We start from the raw sequence: 17396 nt of genomic DNA, 5'->3' as shown, positions 1-17396 counted from the left end.
CTTTCGTCCATATTTGCTTCCTATTGCCCTAGTGCTGATCATAACACGCAGTTTACAGCTCTCCTCCTACTCTGCTGTGGCTGAAAGACACCGGCCTTTGAGGTCAAGTCTTCTCTGCTACCCCTCACCTAAATGTACCAAATGTATATAAGCTTCTTCCTAAATCAAAGCAGATGGCTTAGAGCAAGTCACACTTGTCATTGTCAAAAAAGAGCTAAAGAAATCAATAAATCATATTTTTAAAAGATTGTCTAAAAATGACAATATTTTGGATTAATACCTAAAGTATAAGTAAATGTGTTATAAAATATACTATGCAAAATGAATAACAAACTTTAAAAACATATCTGCAATTTTGGCAAATAAAGGTTATTTATTTAATGGTCATCCTTTCATCTTACTCTACACATTTGAGTGCAAGGATTTATAGCCAGACTCACATATATTAACTAAAATTAACTTGGTACTACATGCCAGGTACTGTGTTTAAATACTGTATTATGTTTAATTCTCATAATAATCCTTTGAGGGTTTATTCTTGTCTCAGTTATAGATAAGAGAGAAAACTTAAGAAGATGAAGTAACCTCAAAGTCACAGCTAAGTAATGGTGCATCCAGTTACTGGACTCCAAAATACATGTGTTTTAACATCTACACTACACTGCTCGCTACACAGTAGAATAAGGCTTATAGACAACTCAAGTGTAACTGTCCAAAACCAAGCTCTTACTCTTTTCCATACTTTACTTCTCCTTAAATGTTCCTTACCTTAGTTTATACCTCTTACCTAGTTGCTCAAGCTAGCTTTCATAGCTTCCTCTTTGTTCCTTATCTCTTCTACTACATTCTATTCCTAAACCACCTAGAATCCATCCACTCCTTTCTATAGACTCTGCCTCAATTTCAGTCAGGCCTGAATTATCTAACAGGCTGAAGCACAAGTATTCTCCCTGAAGGTACACTCTAGTGATAAGATTATACTGCAGATAGAATACAATTCATTAAAGTGGCAAAGAGTCTTGAATTCAAAAAATAAATGTAACTGCAAGCAACAATTAACATTATTAAATTCCAACCTCTGGGACAATCTTTTTGAGTTAAAATTCTTATAACAGCCTCACCAGGCGGTGGCGCAGTGGAAAGAGCATTTGCCTAGGACACTGAGGACTCAGGTTCAAAACCCAGAGATTGCTGGCTTAAGTGTGGGCTCACCAGCTTGAGCGCATGGTCATCAGCTTGAGCATGGGTCACAGACCTGACCTCAGCTGGCTTGAGCCCAAGGTTGCTGGGTTGAGCACAAGGTTGCTGGCTTGAGCAAGGGTTCACTGGTTCAGCTGACACCCTCCCCTCCCCAGGCAAGGCACATATGCAAAGCAATCAATGAACAACTAAGATGCTGCAACTGAGTTGATGCTTCTTTGATCTGTCTGGCCCTTTCCCTCTCAAAAAAAATTTTTTTAATGACAGAATTCAAATTATTAATCTATATCCTTTTTCAATTTTCCATTCCATCCTTCTTTCCAGACGCTGGTATTAAAATCCTGCTTAGTGATGGTTCTGTAGCAAAACTCTTCCCTTTAAATACATTTATTTACCTACATACCTCAATAGTATTGAAAACTGTCACCAATTCAAACCACTCACTTATTATATACTAATCTTAAGTTTCTTTTTCCTTCCAATGAACATACCTCAACATGAGAAAGAGGCAGGTAGTTCCTTCTCATTTACCCTATATGGATTTTATAAAACAAGCTCTTTAGCAAAACATGTAATAATAACAGCACCTTTTTATAGTTACAGTGTCTTCTATTTTTTTAAAAATTTTTTTATTTATTTACTCATTTTTAGAGAGGAGAGGAGAGAGAGTAAGGGGAAGGAGCAGGAAGCATCAACTCCCATATGTGCCTTGACCAGGCAAGCCCGGGGTTTTGAACCAGCGACTTCAGTGTTCCAGGTCGATGCTTTATCCACTGCACCACCACAGGTCAGGCAATGTGTCTTCTATTTTTAAAGTACTTTAATATAATTTCATCCTTCAGCAGCCATGTAACATAAGCTTTCTAATTATTATTCTCAGCTTAGAAAACTCTAAGGAATATTGTCATTTTGTCTAACCTACAGGGCCATTATCTAGAAGAGCCAGGACCAAACTCCATTCAACTGCCCTTTCAACTCTATATCACAGTTTTTTTTGTTATTGTTGTTGTTTTTTGTATTTTTCAGAAGCTGGAAACGGGGAGAGACAGTCAGACAGACTCCCGCATGCGCCCGACCGGGATCCACCTGGCATGCCCACCAGGGGGCGACGCTCTGCCCCTACGGGGCGTCGCTCTGTTGCAACCAGAGCCACTTAGCCAACCGGCTAGGGCCTTCTATATCACAGTTTTAAGAAATATTTTGATACATAGCAATAAGAATGGTTTTGTAAATAAAATCTCATTTTTTTCCTTAAACTGTTTCAACTATTACTCAGTTTATTTTTAATTATAAAAGAGGGAGAAAGGAAGACCTATCAAAAGGAGAAGAATGCCAGCTAAAGTCAACTCCATTTAAAATTTCTATGTAAAAACAAATAATCCAAAGGATACAAATAATCCAAAGGATACAAATAAGTATCTTTTCTTATTGAATTCAAAGAAAGTAAAAAATTCATAGGAATCAAGTTAAATCTCTAACAAAAATTTTAACCATATCGTATCTGGTTAATAGCCAGAAAATAAAGATAATTACAACACGGAGAAATGAACTGTAGAAAGCATGCACAAAAGGACATGCTTTCATTTAGAGAGCATGCTTCAATTAAATTTGAAGGCAATCTAAGGAGAACTGATGTAAAACTGATGTACTAAACTTATCTACTTTGCAATTAAATACACATTAACAGAAAAATCTCTCCTTTCTTTGGTCAGAACAAGCCAACAGCAGCAAGTAGCCAAAAATTAAAATTAATATTAAGAAATTTAAGAGGAAACGGATTTGCTAGACTCATATTTTCAGTCTGAGTTTCAAGAAATGAGTTATTACTTGGAATGAAGTTGGCAAGACAGAAAACTGAGTTAAAATTTATCAATCTTTTAAATGGCTTTTCTAAGTACAACTTCCATTGGTTTGTTTGGGGGTTTTTTTTGTATTTTTCTGAAGCTAGGAACCGGGAGAGACAGACAGACTCCCGCATGTGCCCGACCGGGATCCACCCGGCACGCCCACCAGGGGGCGACGCTCTGCCCACCAGGGGGCGATGCTCTGCCCTCCGGGGTGTCGCTCTGCCGCGACCAGAACCACTCTAGCGCCTGGGGCAGAGGCCACAGAGCCATCCCCAGCGCCCGGGCCATCTTTGCTCCAATGGAGCCTTGGCTGCGGGAGGGGAAGAGAGAGACAGAGAGGAAGGAGAGGGGGAGGGGTGAAGAAGCAAATGGGTGCTTCTCCTGTGTGCCCTGGCCGGGAATCGAACCCGGGACTTCTACACGCCAGGCCGATGCTCTACCACTGAGCCAACTGGCCAGGGCGTCCATTGTTTTTTAAAAGTGGAAAACTCCCTTTAGTATTTTAATATACCTCTTTGTAATGATGTATTTTTCTACTACTGACCTGGAATCTTCAAAGCTCACAGAAATAAGATGAATTTTGAGAAAAGTAGTTGGATTAGCTAGTTTAAATTGCCACATTTCCTTTGTTAAGAGGAATATCAGGCAATATAAATAACAAAAGCCAAATAAGAGACCCAGGGAGAAATGAGAAGGCAGCCGACTGTGTAGCTTATTCTTACCTTGGCTGTTTTTTTCACGGGTTGACATTTTTGCTGGTTAAGACAAAAATGACATATCTTACAATAATAATTGGGCATTTTCTTAAATGACTATAATGACATTACTTCTCTTTAATTACTGTGAACTAATAAAGTACACTGAATGAAAATACTCAATCTACTTATCAATTAGCAAACATTTAACTGATATAGAAAAGCAACATAAAACATAACTATTTTTTAAAAAGGATTTTTAATTTACCTTGGTTGATGATGACATCTTTATGCCTACAAAAGAAATTCAAAGACATTTATAATTTTATTTGGTTGACCATTATTAGAACCACCTGAAGAAATTGTATAAGCCTCAATCCTTAGGCTATAACCCATTTAAATCTCTAGAAATGAAATTCAGGTATCAGTGTTTTAAAACATTTCTCCCTGATCTCAACTACTGTTTTATAAAACAATGAATATTTCATAAGATCACCTAAACAATGAAAACATAGAAGCAACTTATAAAAAAACACTCAAATCTTATGGGATCATTAAGATTTACTATTTGAGTTAAGGGGCATTATCAGGAAGTGGTAGCCCTTTTTTTAGAACACTTAAAAGAAAAAATACACTTACAAGAATAAAGATAAATTATAATACAGGTTTTTATTTTTTAATTGAATTTATTGGGGTGACACTGGCTAATAAAATTATATAGGTTTCAGGTGTATAATTACATCATCTGTATAGTGTACTGTGTGCTCACCTCCAGTCAAGTCTCCTTCCATCACCATTTATCCCCTTTACCCTCTTCCACCTCCCCCACCCCTTTCTCTCTGTAGTCACCATGTTATTGTCTGTGTCTATTACATAGCTTTTTTAAAAAATGTAATTCAAACCAGGCACTTAACTATACATGCAAACGTGACAGTCACGTAATTATCAATTTTCACATATAACTGAGGAAGAATAATACTTACTTGTCTGTATTTTTTATAACTTTTGATATTAATTTTGATGTTGAAACTGCTTTTAATAATTTATTACGACTATCATCTGAATTTTCCCATGAATTATGTGACTTTTCAGCTGTTGGTGGTCGTTTTATGCTGGAAGAAATATATTAATTTTTTAGAGAAAAATTCTATAACAATGACATGTAATTGACAGTGTATACAGAACATACAAGCAGCAGTTAACATTTCCTTAAAGCTAATCCAGAAAAGAGAAGGAAGGATTAGTTGAAAGGTTTTGCCTGGATGAGTAAAGGAGTTAAGCAAGGCAATTACCAAGTCTGTTTTACAGTTTTCACTATTATTCAGAAGAGTCATTAGAACAAATATTTTTAAAATTCTGTATTTTGTTATTAAAATAAAAAACCTACTTCCTTAAACCTCCAAGTAGCACTATTCCTCATAATTTGTGAAACTGTGTGAAATGATGAAAAAACTTACTTTTTCATAAGTCATTATAAAGTCGCTATTTTCACTTTTTATGTCCTCATTATTATATATGGTACAAATGACAATTTTTAAATAAATCGTAGACTAAAAGTAAAACTCTTGTTTATATTTTTCAGAGAAAATTTTACCCATAACCAGAAAGAAACACAATTTAACACAAGAATGTTGTATTATCAACACTGATTCCATATATTCATAACTGAAATTTTTTAAATTTGTAAGTAAGTTTTGGGTTGCATTGCTAACTATCCTATAACTCATCCAGCCTTCAAGATATCTATCTTGTAATAAATAGTATGTCCAAAGAGCAATTTAGAATGGCAAGCACATTTCCAAGACACCTTAATAAGCTGAAAAAAAGATCTGGGACAAAGAAGATACCAAGTCAAATCAGAACCTTTAAGAGATTGATTATAAAAATAAGCCACCTTGAACCATACACACTTCAAAGGTGCATAACATTAATAAGCCAAATCCAAGAAAAAGTCCACGAGGCCAGGAGAAGAATTTGCGTGAGACACACAGACAAAGCATTTTCAAAATGTTAAACATGCATCAATAAAATGAAGGATTTTTTTGTTTTCCCAAATTTCCATTAGTGATCTGAGGCAAAATATTAAACTGATCAAATATAAATGTACTATAATCTTTTAGGAATGGTGTCATCTATTTTACTAAAATCCTAGTCATTTCTGGGAATGGTTTAATATTTTCCTAAGATTTCCAAGAACAGGGGTGGGCAAAAGTAGGTTTATAGTTGTGAGTACATGAAACACAGTTTATTCTTTTATAATTTATTAATTATTGTACTATTTTCCATAGAACACCTGTAAATCTACTTTTGCCAACCCTGTATAACTATACCTAATCATACAGCTGAAATCAGCATTTCTAAAGCAGGCAAATTTCATTAAGTTGGTCTAAATTTTTTATTATAAGGCAGCTGTAGCACCAAACTTCCAGCATGCAAGTTTAAATCCCCAATTTGGGCTTACAGGCATTGTTAGAATATTTTTCCCTTCTCCCCCTCTCAAAACTTTAAAATATTAATTATTACAGACACAGAGAGAAGCTCTCAAGCAAGCCTTTTAGCACAGAAAAGACCAAGTGAAACAGATTCATTTCTCTGCTCAAGCAAGAACTTATCCTCCTAAATCCCCAAACTAAAACTGAGATGCAGTCACAATGTAGAGCCATTTGTTGAGGGGTCCTTGAAAGTTGACGGTTGTAATGATGCCAAAATATGGAGAGGATAATTACATATTACAATTTTCTATTGGTGGCTATAAATTTATGCTGTTGCATACAATTCAAAAATATTCTATTATTTTATTAGAAAAATATTGGTTTGGTTTTCAAGTATGTTATTTCTGCCTTTTTTCATCAAACTGTTTATAACTTAGTTTTTCACCAAGTTTCAACTGAGAAATTTTGACCTTAAATCTTCATTTCCCAATGTGCTAAAGTATAAATTATGGCAACAAAGGAAGAAAAATAAAAGCTACCAGGCTCTCTCTTGAATCCAGAGAGCCGAGCCAACTTTTTCTCATGTCATAGAATTTAGGTATCATTACAACCATTCCCTAGCTCTGAACTCAGGGACAGTTAAAACCTTTTGGTGGGAGTAGAATTCTTGCTTTCTTGAGTTTGTCTGTGTATTTGGAGAGGCTGTGAAGAGGGCTGGGGAGAAGGTGATGCTCGAATTTGTGGACTTTGATCATTAGAATGAGATTCCTCTTTTTTTTCTCTCTGTCCTTGTGGTTTTTCTTTCTTTTTTTCTGTACCACTGTAAAATAAAGTATGACATGGAACAACACAAATTTAAACAAAAAAGATATATCAAATGATGGGAAAAGTGATTATGTAAGTTAATCCTAAATCACACAGCTAATACAACTTGCACTGCTTTCATTCAATAATGAAGATGTTTCTTTGAAAATTCTGAAAGTTATTAAATCTTCGGTGAAGAATTTAAGAATAATAAGGTAATATATATCTATGATGATTGCCCCTTTGGACCAAAATAACCTCTAAGGCACTGACCATCTTGGCAGATTTGGGGGAACAATAGAGGATCTGACTTCAACTTGCCCAAATGAGAGCACTACTTATACTTTCCATTACCTTTGTAACATGCAGTGATGCCCAAAGCACACTGAACGATCATGTTTAGTAGGTTATTCTAATTCCCATTTCTTCTGCATACTTCTGCTCCGGCCAGTTGAGTTTTAAACTTACCAAGAGTCCACTGTGTCTTTTCCACTGAATCTTTATACATGGATTGTACTTATTTTAATTGTAATTAAAATACAAAGAAAATTGACAAAATATACATAGAAAAGAGAAATGTAATTTTTGTGAACATAGTTAAATGCTCTGGAAAGACTCCATAAAAATGAGTTACCTTTATTGATGTCGCCCCATTAAAAATAAAATTATTTAAAAAAAAAAAAGTTACTTAAAAAAAAATCCTGCTGTTATATTTTGTGCAGCTGAGACAATTTATAAAAGATTGAGAAAAAAAACATAAGAGAAAGATTTGGTTCTAATTCATATTGTTTTGCAAGAGTTTTAAATTTCTTACTCTGTTCAAAAAGTAAAACTAAAAATTATAAAAAATAATTTATTGGTGTAATTTATGTAAGATTAACAGCAAGGAATCTAATCAGAGACACATACTTAGAAAGAAGGAGTAGGAGGCTCATCCAAATTGACAAATAAATATATGTGCATATATTTTATGTTAAAATATTTATTTATAAATTCTTGTGATACCACACTTTGACTCTTGATTAATTAAGCACCTGCTATTCCCAATCACACGGGATAAGAATATTTATATTGTATAAACACTTTTGACAATACTACAAAGCAGAAAGAATCAAGATTTTAATTACAGAGTTGAAAAGGTAGAAAACTACCAACTGTCTACACTTCTTAATCAAAGGAGATTTTGCAATTTGACTACAGGTGCATAATATACAAGAAAATATGTTTAACATTTTAAACAAGTATACAATTTACCACATTAAAATAATTTAAAATGTTAAAATATTTTGACAATGACATTTTTTTCAATAAGGTTTTTTAAAAAAATGTTTATCTTTATTGATTTGAGAGAGAAAGGAAGGGAGAGGGACAGAGAAAGAGACAGGAACATCCATTTATTCCTGTATGCGCCCTGACCAGGGATCGAACCAGCTACCTCTGTGCTTCAGGATGGGGCTCTAACCAATCAAGTTATCTGGCCAGGGTGACAGTGACATTTCTTCATCTGATTCAGTTCTGGAGACTGGCTCTTGACTATCTACTTCATGTTTAGTTTTTATATATTTTTTTAATTTAATTTTTTTTACTTCATGTTTAGTTTTTTTATAGTATGTTCTGAGATATACAATTCTATCTCAAAAATTTCAGATTAACTTTGAAATGTATACTTGAATTAGAAATTGCTTCTTTCTTGTTGTTCTTCAAACTATCCTGAATGCCAGTACAATCTAAGAGATTTTCCTCCTGGTTATTGAAAAGCAAAATACTACAGAACCCCTGCATCCTAAGTAACAAACTGAGTTGGTCTTAGACTACTGAGTCATTATCATACATAATACTGATCACTGCACAGAACTATATCTACGTAAGAAAATGGGCAAAAAGAAAAAAGAAAATGGGCAGTATCTAAACTATTACTAGATATAAGGAAGTTGATTAAAAATTACATTAAAAATTTTCCAATGTTTGTTTTCTTATTTGTCCATTTCTTTTCTGAAAGTGGAGCACAGATAATAAACTTTGCCATGCACTGGAGGAGATAGTCTCAAGTCTGTAGCAATAATGACTTCAAAGACTGAATTCTAAAAGGGGCTTTAAAAAGGCCTAAATATCTTGTCATTTCTTCACCATTCCTGGTTAACATCCATAAATCCAAACTAATGAATAATTTAGTCACTGGCATTAGTTTATTGAGGCAACCATTTTCTATAAGTACATTTTAAATGTTACTCTAGTACTTGAGGTCCTCAATCATTCTTTGAACAAAATAGCCCTAAATTATGTAGTGGATCTCTTGTGGTCTCTCGAAGCTTTATATGAAATAATTTGCTAGGAATTACACAAAAGCAATTTTGCTGAAACAACAGGTTAAATGAATTAACTGATGAAAAGAACATACAGAATGTGAATCTGTAATCCACTGAAACTGTTACATTGTGGTATTTCCGTTGCCTTCCACACACACACACACACACACACACACACACACACACACACACAAGCCACAGTACTGGATTTTGAACTAAGCCTTAATTTTATAGTCATAATTAAAAAATAAAAGTTATACTAGTGTTTAACTTCCCACTAATGTAGATATATATATCAAACTATTACTCCTTTAAAATAGTTATATCAGAGAATGACAAATACTGTATGATTTCACTTCTTTGTAGAATCTAAAATGCAAAACAGAACAGACTCAAAGAATGATCTGATGGTTGCTGGAAGGGAAGGAGGTGGACAGGTTGGGTGAAAAAGCTAAAGATGAATAAGAGGTATAAACTTCCAGTTATAAAATACATCAGACACTGGGATATAATATACAGCATTAGGAATATAGTCATTAACATCTTGATAACTCTGTATGGTCACAGATGTTTATCTTGGTCAACACATCCTGGGGTACCTAAATATTGAATCATTATGTTATACACCTGAAACTAATATATTGTATGTCTACTATACTACTTATAGACAAACAAACAAATAAATAAAAATAAGCGTGCTGTATCAAAGGTATCACATGCCATGGAAAATTCACTTTCGTAATTACATTAAACATAGTGATGCTTACCTCATTAACAACAGATGCTTGTTTAAAAGAAACAAAGCCAAACCAGGAAATTAAACTGCTTTCTTGTTTTATAACAAGCAAAAGTTACCTCATACAACTTGATGAATGTAAACCGAGTACTGGCTGGTATCTCCATATTCAAAGGGCACTCGTTTGAATTCTGTAAGCTCTACCTCATATTTTGTTTCGGAGACCGAATTATCACATCTAATCGCTGTACAAAGTTACCTTCACATCTCCCTCCCACCCCCCACTTACAAAGAGATACCTTTTAGCAGCAGATGAAAGAGTTTCTTTCCTGGCAACAGAGACAGAGCTGGTATGACTTGGTTTTCTATTTGCACCACTCCCATTGGTTATACAAGACATGGAAATAGCTTCTCGAATGCCTGGCTGACCTGAAGGTGGTTAAGAAAAAATTGACATCAAACTTCAAAATATTTCTCAAAGATCTGAGTTATAAAAAATTAAATCATTAGTGTTTGCAACTAGAAAGCAATTGCTCCTTCAGGTATATAGCATACAATAGTATTGTCTTGAGTTAATTTCATCAGAACATACATAAAGAAGTCATGCTAAGTTGCTCAACTATAGCTAGATCATTCTCTAAGATTTGCTTCCCACACATAGCAGCTTTAAAGTACTGCTATAAAGCTTTAAAGCTTTGATTTTAAGTTGTGCTTCAAATTAAACCACAAATCCCCAAATGTCACAGATTTTCAGAAATAGCTCAGGTTATGCTAAAATTACATTAGAAATCATAAATGTTAAATCTTAGCATGCCTAATAAGTCATAAGTATACAAAGAAACCTCTGCTTTTAAATTTTATACAGTAAAAGGACTGGAATAAATATATTATGGGTATGTTGGTGTGGTCAGAAAAAGTCACAAGATAAAACAGCCACACATACTCAAGGGGTAAACTTTATTTACAGATTTGGGAATGGAGTAGTTTTGAATTTTTGGACCTAGTTTTCTCACAAGAAAAGCTAACTTTTAAATTTGGCCAATCTCATGTTTGTTTCTCTTCATAAAAGCACAGAGTAGAAAATCTTTATGTATAGAACCTAAAATTTTTGGCACCCTAGAGTGTTCCTTACATGATAGTACAATACTGTGTTTTTGATATAAAGAAGCAAGTACAGGGCACCTGCACCATAATCATCTAAAGTGTTTCCTTAATATGGAGATTCCTAGACCCTACCTCAGACCAAATAACTCAGAAGAGAGGAAGTGGGAGACCTACTGTATTTATTTTTTTGAAACTTCCTAGGAAATTTTTCACATATTATAAGGTACAACCCTCCTGCCAAGAAAAACCCCCAAAACCCAAATTATGCTAATATCACTGGTCATCAGATCTAGTGATAGTCTGACAAACAGGTTACTTCTTATATCACAGCTTTAAAAATATTGTGGTAAAATATTCATAATGTAAAATTTACCATTTTAACCATTTATAAAGGTCCAATTCAGTAACACTCAGTATATCCACAATGTTATACAATCATCACCATCTTTCAGTTCCATTACCCAAACAGAAACCTAGTACTCATTAAGAAGTCACTACTCTCCATTCTCTCCTCCCTCCCTCCAGCCCTTGTCAACCCTTAACCTGCATTATTTTTACAGATTTGCCTATTCCAAATATTTCATATACATGGAATCACACAGATGTACTCTTGTTTTGGCTTCTTTCACCTAACACAATATTTTCAAGATTTATCATGTGACAGTATGTATGAGTACTTTATTCCTTTTTCTGGTGAATAATATTCCATTATATAAATATATCACATTTTGTTCATTCATCTATCATGGACATCTGCTTGTTTCTACCTTTCAGCTATTTTGACTAGTGCTACCAAAAATATCTGCATACAAGTTTTCATTTAAACATCTCTCTTCAATTCTTTTAGGTATATAACTAGAAAAATTGCTGAGTCACATGGTAATTTTATATTTAACTTATTAAGGAACCAAAAATCACAGGTGTACCATTTTACAATCCTATCAGCAACATATGAGGCTTCCAATCTTACCATACCCTTGACAACACTTGCTATTTTCAGTTTTTACACTTTTTATAGCCTTCTCAGTGAGGATTAAGTGCTATCTTGCTGTGGTTTTGATTAGCATTTCCCTAATGAGAATCTTTTACTGGGCTTGTCAGCCATTTGTATATACTATTTGGAGAAATATCTATTGAAGTCCTTTGCCCATTTTTTCAACAGAACTATCTGATGTAAATTGTCTTCTTTTATCTTAGTTGTTGTAGCTAAAGGTTTATCTATTTCTTTTTAATTTTGGTTTCATAAACTATTATTTTTCTATATTCTGCTTCATTTATCTGAAATCTTTATTATTCCTTTCCCTCTGCTAATCTTACATTTAGTTTTTCAGTTTTTGTTTTCCTATTTCCTTAAGATTAAAACTAGGTTACTAATTTGAGATCTTCTTTAACACAGGCATTTACAACTAAAATTTACAACTATTTTTCCTATATGAACTGATCTTTGAAATATCCTTTTTTTGTTACACACACAGACCATTAAACACTACATAAAAACCTTAGATAGTCGGCAACCCACTTCCTCTGCTCTCTTTCAGTGTTTCAAACCTCATCTTAAAAGAGATCAAACACACTCATTAGAATGGCTATTATTTAAAAACAACAAAAAACTAAAAAAAAAAATCACACACATAAAATATAAGAAGTGTTGGCAAGTATGTGTAAAATTGGAATTCTTGTGAATTTCTGATAGAAATTAAAAATGGTGCAAGTGCTATGAAAAACAGTATTGGCTGTTTCTCAAAAAATAAAACATGGAGTTACCATATGATCTAGCAATTCCACTTCTGAATGTATTCCACTCTTGCCTGACCAGGCGGTGGTGCAGTGGGTAGAGCATTAGACTGGGAAACAGAGGACCCGGGTTTAAAGGAATTGAAAGTGGAAGTCAAACAGACATTTGTACACCTATGTTCACAAGAGCATTATTCACAATAGCCAAAAGATAGAAACAACCAAAATATCCACTGAATGGATTAACCAAATATGGTGTGTGTGTGTGTGTGTGTATATATATACACACACAGTACATTATTCTACCTAAAAAAATGAAGTTATGAAACATACTATTACATGAATAAACCTTGAAGCCATTATTCTAAGTGACATAAGCCAGACATAAAAGAGCAAATATTGTATGCTTTCAATTATACTGGGTAACTAGAGTAGTCAAATTCACACACACACACACACACACACAAACACAAGAAAATAGAATAGTGGTGCTAGGAACTGAGGGGGAAAGGCTGGAGAAAATGTGGAGCTATTATTTAATGTATATAGATTCTTTTCTCTTCAGTGAGAGGAGGGGAGGCAGAGACTGACTCTCTCATGAGCCCCAGCCCAGATCCACCTGGCAAGCCCCCTACCAGTTGATGGGCCATTGCTCGGCAGTTGAGCTATTTTATCGCCTGAGGCGGAGGCCATGGAGCCATGGGGGGGAGGGGTTTGAGAGAGGAAGGCGTGGAGAAGCAGATGGGGGCTTTTCCTGTTTGCCCTGACTGGGAATCAAACCTAGGACATTCACATGCCAGGATGATGCTCTACCACTTAGCCAACTGGCTAGGGCCCAGAGTTTCAATTTGGGAAGATGAAAGAGTTCTGAAGATGGATGGTGGTGATGGTTGCACAACAATATGACTGTTTTTAATGTCACTGAACTGAACACATAAAAATAGTTTAAGTGGTAAATATTGTGTTATTTACATTTTACAATAAAAAAACCAACACATCACCAATGTTCCTAAATCCTATAGTTTACTGTTCAATTCTTCAAATGCTTTCAAGGAATCTACAGAACTATTGTTCATCCCCATCTGATTAGATAGCAGTGCATGTCTTATATTTTTTTGATCCACCTCAGTAGGCTCTCTTGCCTGACCAGGAGGTGGCACAGTGGGTAGAGCACTAGACTGGGATACAGAGGACCTAGGTTTAAAACCCTGAGGTCGCTGGCTTGAGCACGGGCTTATCCGGCTTGAGCGCGGGCTCATCCGGCTTGAGCACAGGCTCACCAGCTTGAGCGGAGGTGGGGGTGGGGTGGGGTGCTGGCTCGAGCCCAAAGATCACTGGCTTGAAGCCCAAGGTCGCTGGCTTGAGCAAGGGGCCCCTTACTTTGCTGTACTCCCCCCCCACACACAGATCAAAGCACATATGAGAAAGCAATCAACGAACAACTAAGGAGCCGCAATGAAGAACTGATGCTTCTCATCTTTCTCCCTTCCTGTCTGTCTGTCCCTCTGTCACAAGAACAAAAGCCTCAGTAGGCTCTCTATTTACACCCTATTTACTCTGAAAAGCCATCTTTTGATGTCCATTTCAAATCCTATTTAAATGGCTTCCAACTATTGAGCCAGTTATTACGTTTATTCCATATTATAGTAATAATAAAAAACAAGTATTCATGCAATTACTTGAATATTTTATTACCTTTATTATGTAAAATAAAAAATAGAAAAATGAAAGTATTATTGTGAATGAAAAGGTAGGTCTCAAAAACATAAAATATGACTGAAAATTTTTTAGTACTACCTGTTGAAAATAACACGTCTTCAGCCTAAACTGAACTCTCATTGGATTTGTTGATTGTATAGGCACTAATAAAAGAAAACAAAATTAAAAGAAAGAAAAAAAAAATACCAGCAAGGCCCTGACTGGTTTGCTCCAGTGATAGAGCGTCAGTCCAGTGTGTGGATGACCCAGGTTCAATTTCCAGCCAGGGCACACAGAAGCGTCCAGCAGCTTCTCCACCCTTCCCCCTTCCTTTCTCTCTCTCTATTCCCCTCCTGCAGCCAAGGCTCCATTGGAGCAAAGTGTTAGCCCGGGCGCTGAGGATGGCTCTGTGGCCTCTGTCTCCAGCACTAGAATGGCTCCGGATGCAATGGAGCAACACCCCAGATGGGCAGAGCATCTTCCCCTAATGGGTATGCTGGGTGGATCCCGGTCGGGAGCATGCAGGCGTCTGTCTCTCTGCCTCCCCACTTCTCACTTCAGGGAAAAAGAAAGAAAAAATAGCAAAATTTTATAGACACACCAAAGACTGAAGTACAAAAAAGAACTTTATTACACTTTTTAATTTCTTGATCAGAATCTCCCCCTCACACATATATATGATGTAAGCCTTTCAATGATTAATTATATATGAATATTCTATAAATATTTCTAAAAATTGGAACATGACAGTGAGATAGGACATGGACCAATGATTACTTCTGAATTTCCTTGTTGTTGTTTTTTAAACGTTTATTTAACTGATTTTAGGGAGAGAATAAGATAGAAAGAGAGACAGGAACACCGATCTGTTCCTGTATATGTCCTGACCAAGGATTGAACCCGAAACCTCTGAGGTTTGGGATGATGCTCTAACCAACCAAACTTCTGGCCATGGCTCTGAATTTCTTATTTATGTCCAATCCTCTCTTATAAACCAATACATAACTTAAGTTACTTCATGTCTATACACATAAAACTAGCAACTGTCTCCAACAGGAAAACATTATATTATCAAAGTATAAATGGGATAATCTTTTCAGTTTCTAAATATGCTGATTAGGGTCACAATTTGCATGAAGAATATTAACTAATTTGAAATTTAATAACCTATAGATCCTTCTATTTGCTAAACACCAACAAATTACAGGCAATGTTCAAAACATATACATAATTTTGTATAATGTATAATTCATAAATACATAATTTGTGTTTCACATGTAATAGATTTGTTTGAATTTTCTGCATTCTCTTTAATATCATTTTTAAAATATCATTCTTTTACCAATGCCTCAAACAACGCTTCAACTTCAACTTGGTATTTCTGAAATTACCAGCCTAAATTGACATTTCATGTTAATAACTGATATGATTGTTGTGATTTCTTACTCAGCAACTATACTATGGTGAAATTTAATTACTGATTATGAAATATACTCTTCTGAATATTAATATATTTATAAAGCTAAATCACCCTATAACCCTTAATTGAACATTACTTAAAATACTACTATTCACACAAAATCAAAAACTGACCAACTATACTAACCTGTACAGTGGATAGAGCATTGATCTAGAATTCTGAGGACCCAGATTTGAAACCCCGATGTCACCAGCTTGAGTCAGGATCACCAACCTGATCCCAAGGTCCATGCCTTGAGCCCAAAGGTCGCTGGCTTGAAGCCCTAGGTTACTGGCTCAGCTTGAGCACCCCCCCACCCTGTCCCGCGGTCAAGGCAAGTATGAAAAGCAATCAAAAAACTACTCAAGCCTGACCTGTGGTGGCGCAATGGATAAAGCGTCGACCTGGAAACACTGAGGTCGCCAGTTCAAAACCCTGGGCTTGCCTGGTCAAGGCACATATGAGAGTTGATGCTTCCTCCTCCTCCTTTCTATCTGTCTGTCTGTCTGTCTCTCTCTAAAATGAATAAAAAAAATAAACTACTCAAGTGACAAAACTACTAGTTGATGCTTCTCATCTCTTTCCTTGCTTTCTCTCTCTCCCTTCCTGTCTGTCTCTCTTAAAAATAAAACAAACATATAAAACTGACTAACTTTGCATTAGTCTTCTGATCCTGTTCAAATTACCCCATCCTATAATAGAACTGCTATTAGACTTATAATGAAAAAAAAACAAAAGAGCTTATTCTGCCACTATCAGAAGCAAATCCTTGGTTTTGACTTTTGAAAAGGTAAATATGCACCATTAGAGTGGAAGTCCCTGTGCACCCTTCTCTGAACACACATTCCCACTTTCCCTCTCCTAGAGGTTGTCATTTAGTTTAGGGCAGGGGTCTCAAACTCAACTCAGCATGTGGGCCGCAGAGCAAGATCACAGCCGTTTGGCGGCCGCACTAGGTCTACAAAAGGCAACTGTTACGCAACACTTTTCTCACTGCAGTTGAAAACCAAAAAAAATCAGTACAACAAGCACAATCGTACATGCAGTTTACTCAGTGTCACAAAACGACCAGAAACTGTAGTTCACATCACAACTGCTGTTAACTAAGCTAATATCTAGCTAGGATGCTAGAGAAATGAAAAATACAAGTAGGCCCCTAGGCTTACTTAATATTATCCAAAATATTCTGAACTTTGTGGATTAGTCTGTGGGCCGCACAAAATTGTTGGCCGGGCCGCAAGTTTGAGACCCCTGGTTTAGGGGCTTCTGGTATGCAATAATAAAACCACCAAACACAGGATAATAACTTTCTGAAAACTACTTAGCTACAGCAAGCAGTTACAGCCATCAAAGAGGAAGAATCTCAAGAATGGTTAGAAGC

The 17396-nt window shown here is 35.5% G+C and overlaps 1 protein-coding gene across 5 annotated transcripts in view; it reads right to left on the bottom strand.

The window, feature by feature from the left end:
- The window catches only part of EML4 (EMAP like 4), a 155123-nt gene that overhangs the window by 64957 nt on the left and 72770 nt on the right, over window positions 1–17396 (bottom strand). For 2 of the 5 annotated variants that reach the window (XM_066267004.1, XM_066267001.1), the window contains exons 3-7: window positions 10320–10449; window positions 6821–6994; window positions 4726–4854; window positions 4011–4036; window positions 3770–3802 (exon numbers count right to left, since the gene is read on the bottom strand). In XM_066267004.1, coding sequence (XP_066123101.1) covers window positions 3770–3802; window positions 4011–4036; window positions 4726–4854; window positions 6821–6994; window positions 10320–10449 — 492 coding nt within the window. The remainder of the gene's footprint in view (window positions 1–3769; window positions 3803–4010; window positions 4037–4725; window positions 4855–6820; window positions 6995–10319; window positions 10450–17396) is intronic. The other 3 variants (XM_066267002.1, XM_066267005.1, XM_066267006.1) reach the window with 3 other exon arrangements.

This window comes from Saccopteryx bilineata, chromosome 3 (assembly GCF_036850765.1).
Source record: "Saccopteryx bilineata isolate mSacBil1 chromosome 3, mSacBil1_pri_phased_curated, whole genome shotgun sequence".
In the NCBI taxonomy this organism is placed as follows: domain Eukaryota; kingdom Metazoa; phylum Chordata; class Mammalia; order Chiroptera; family Emballonuridae; genus Saccopteryx; species Saccopteryx bilineata.
This window is presented reverse-complemented; position numbering and strand designations above follow the sequence as displayed.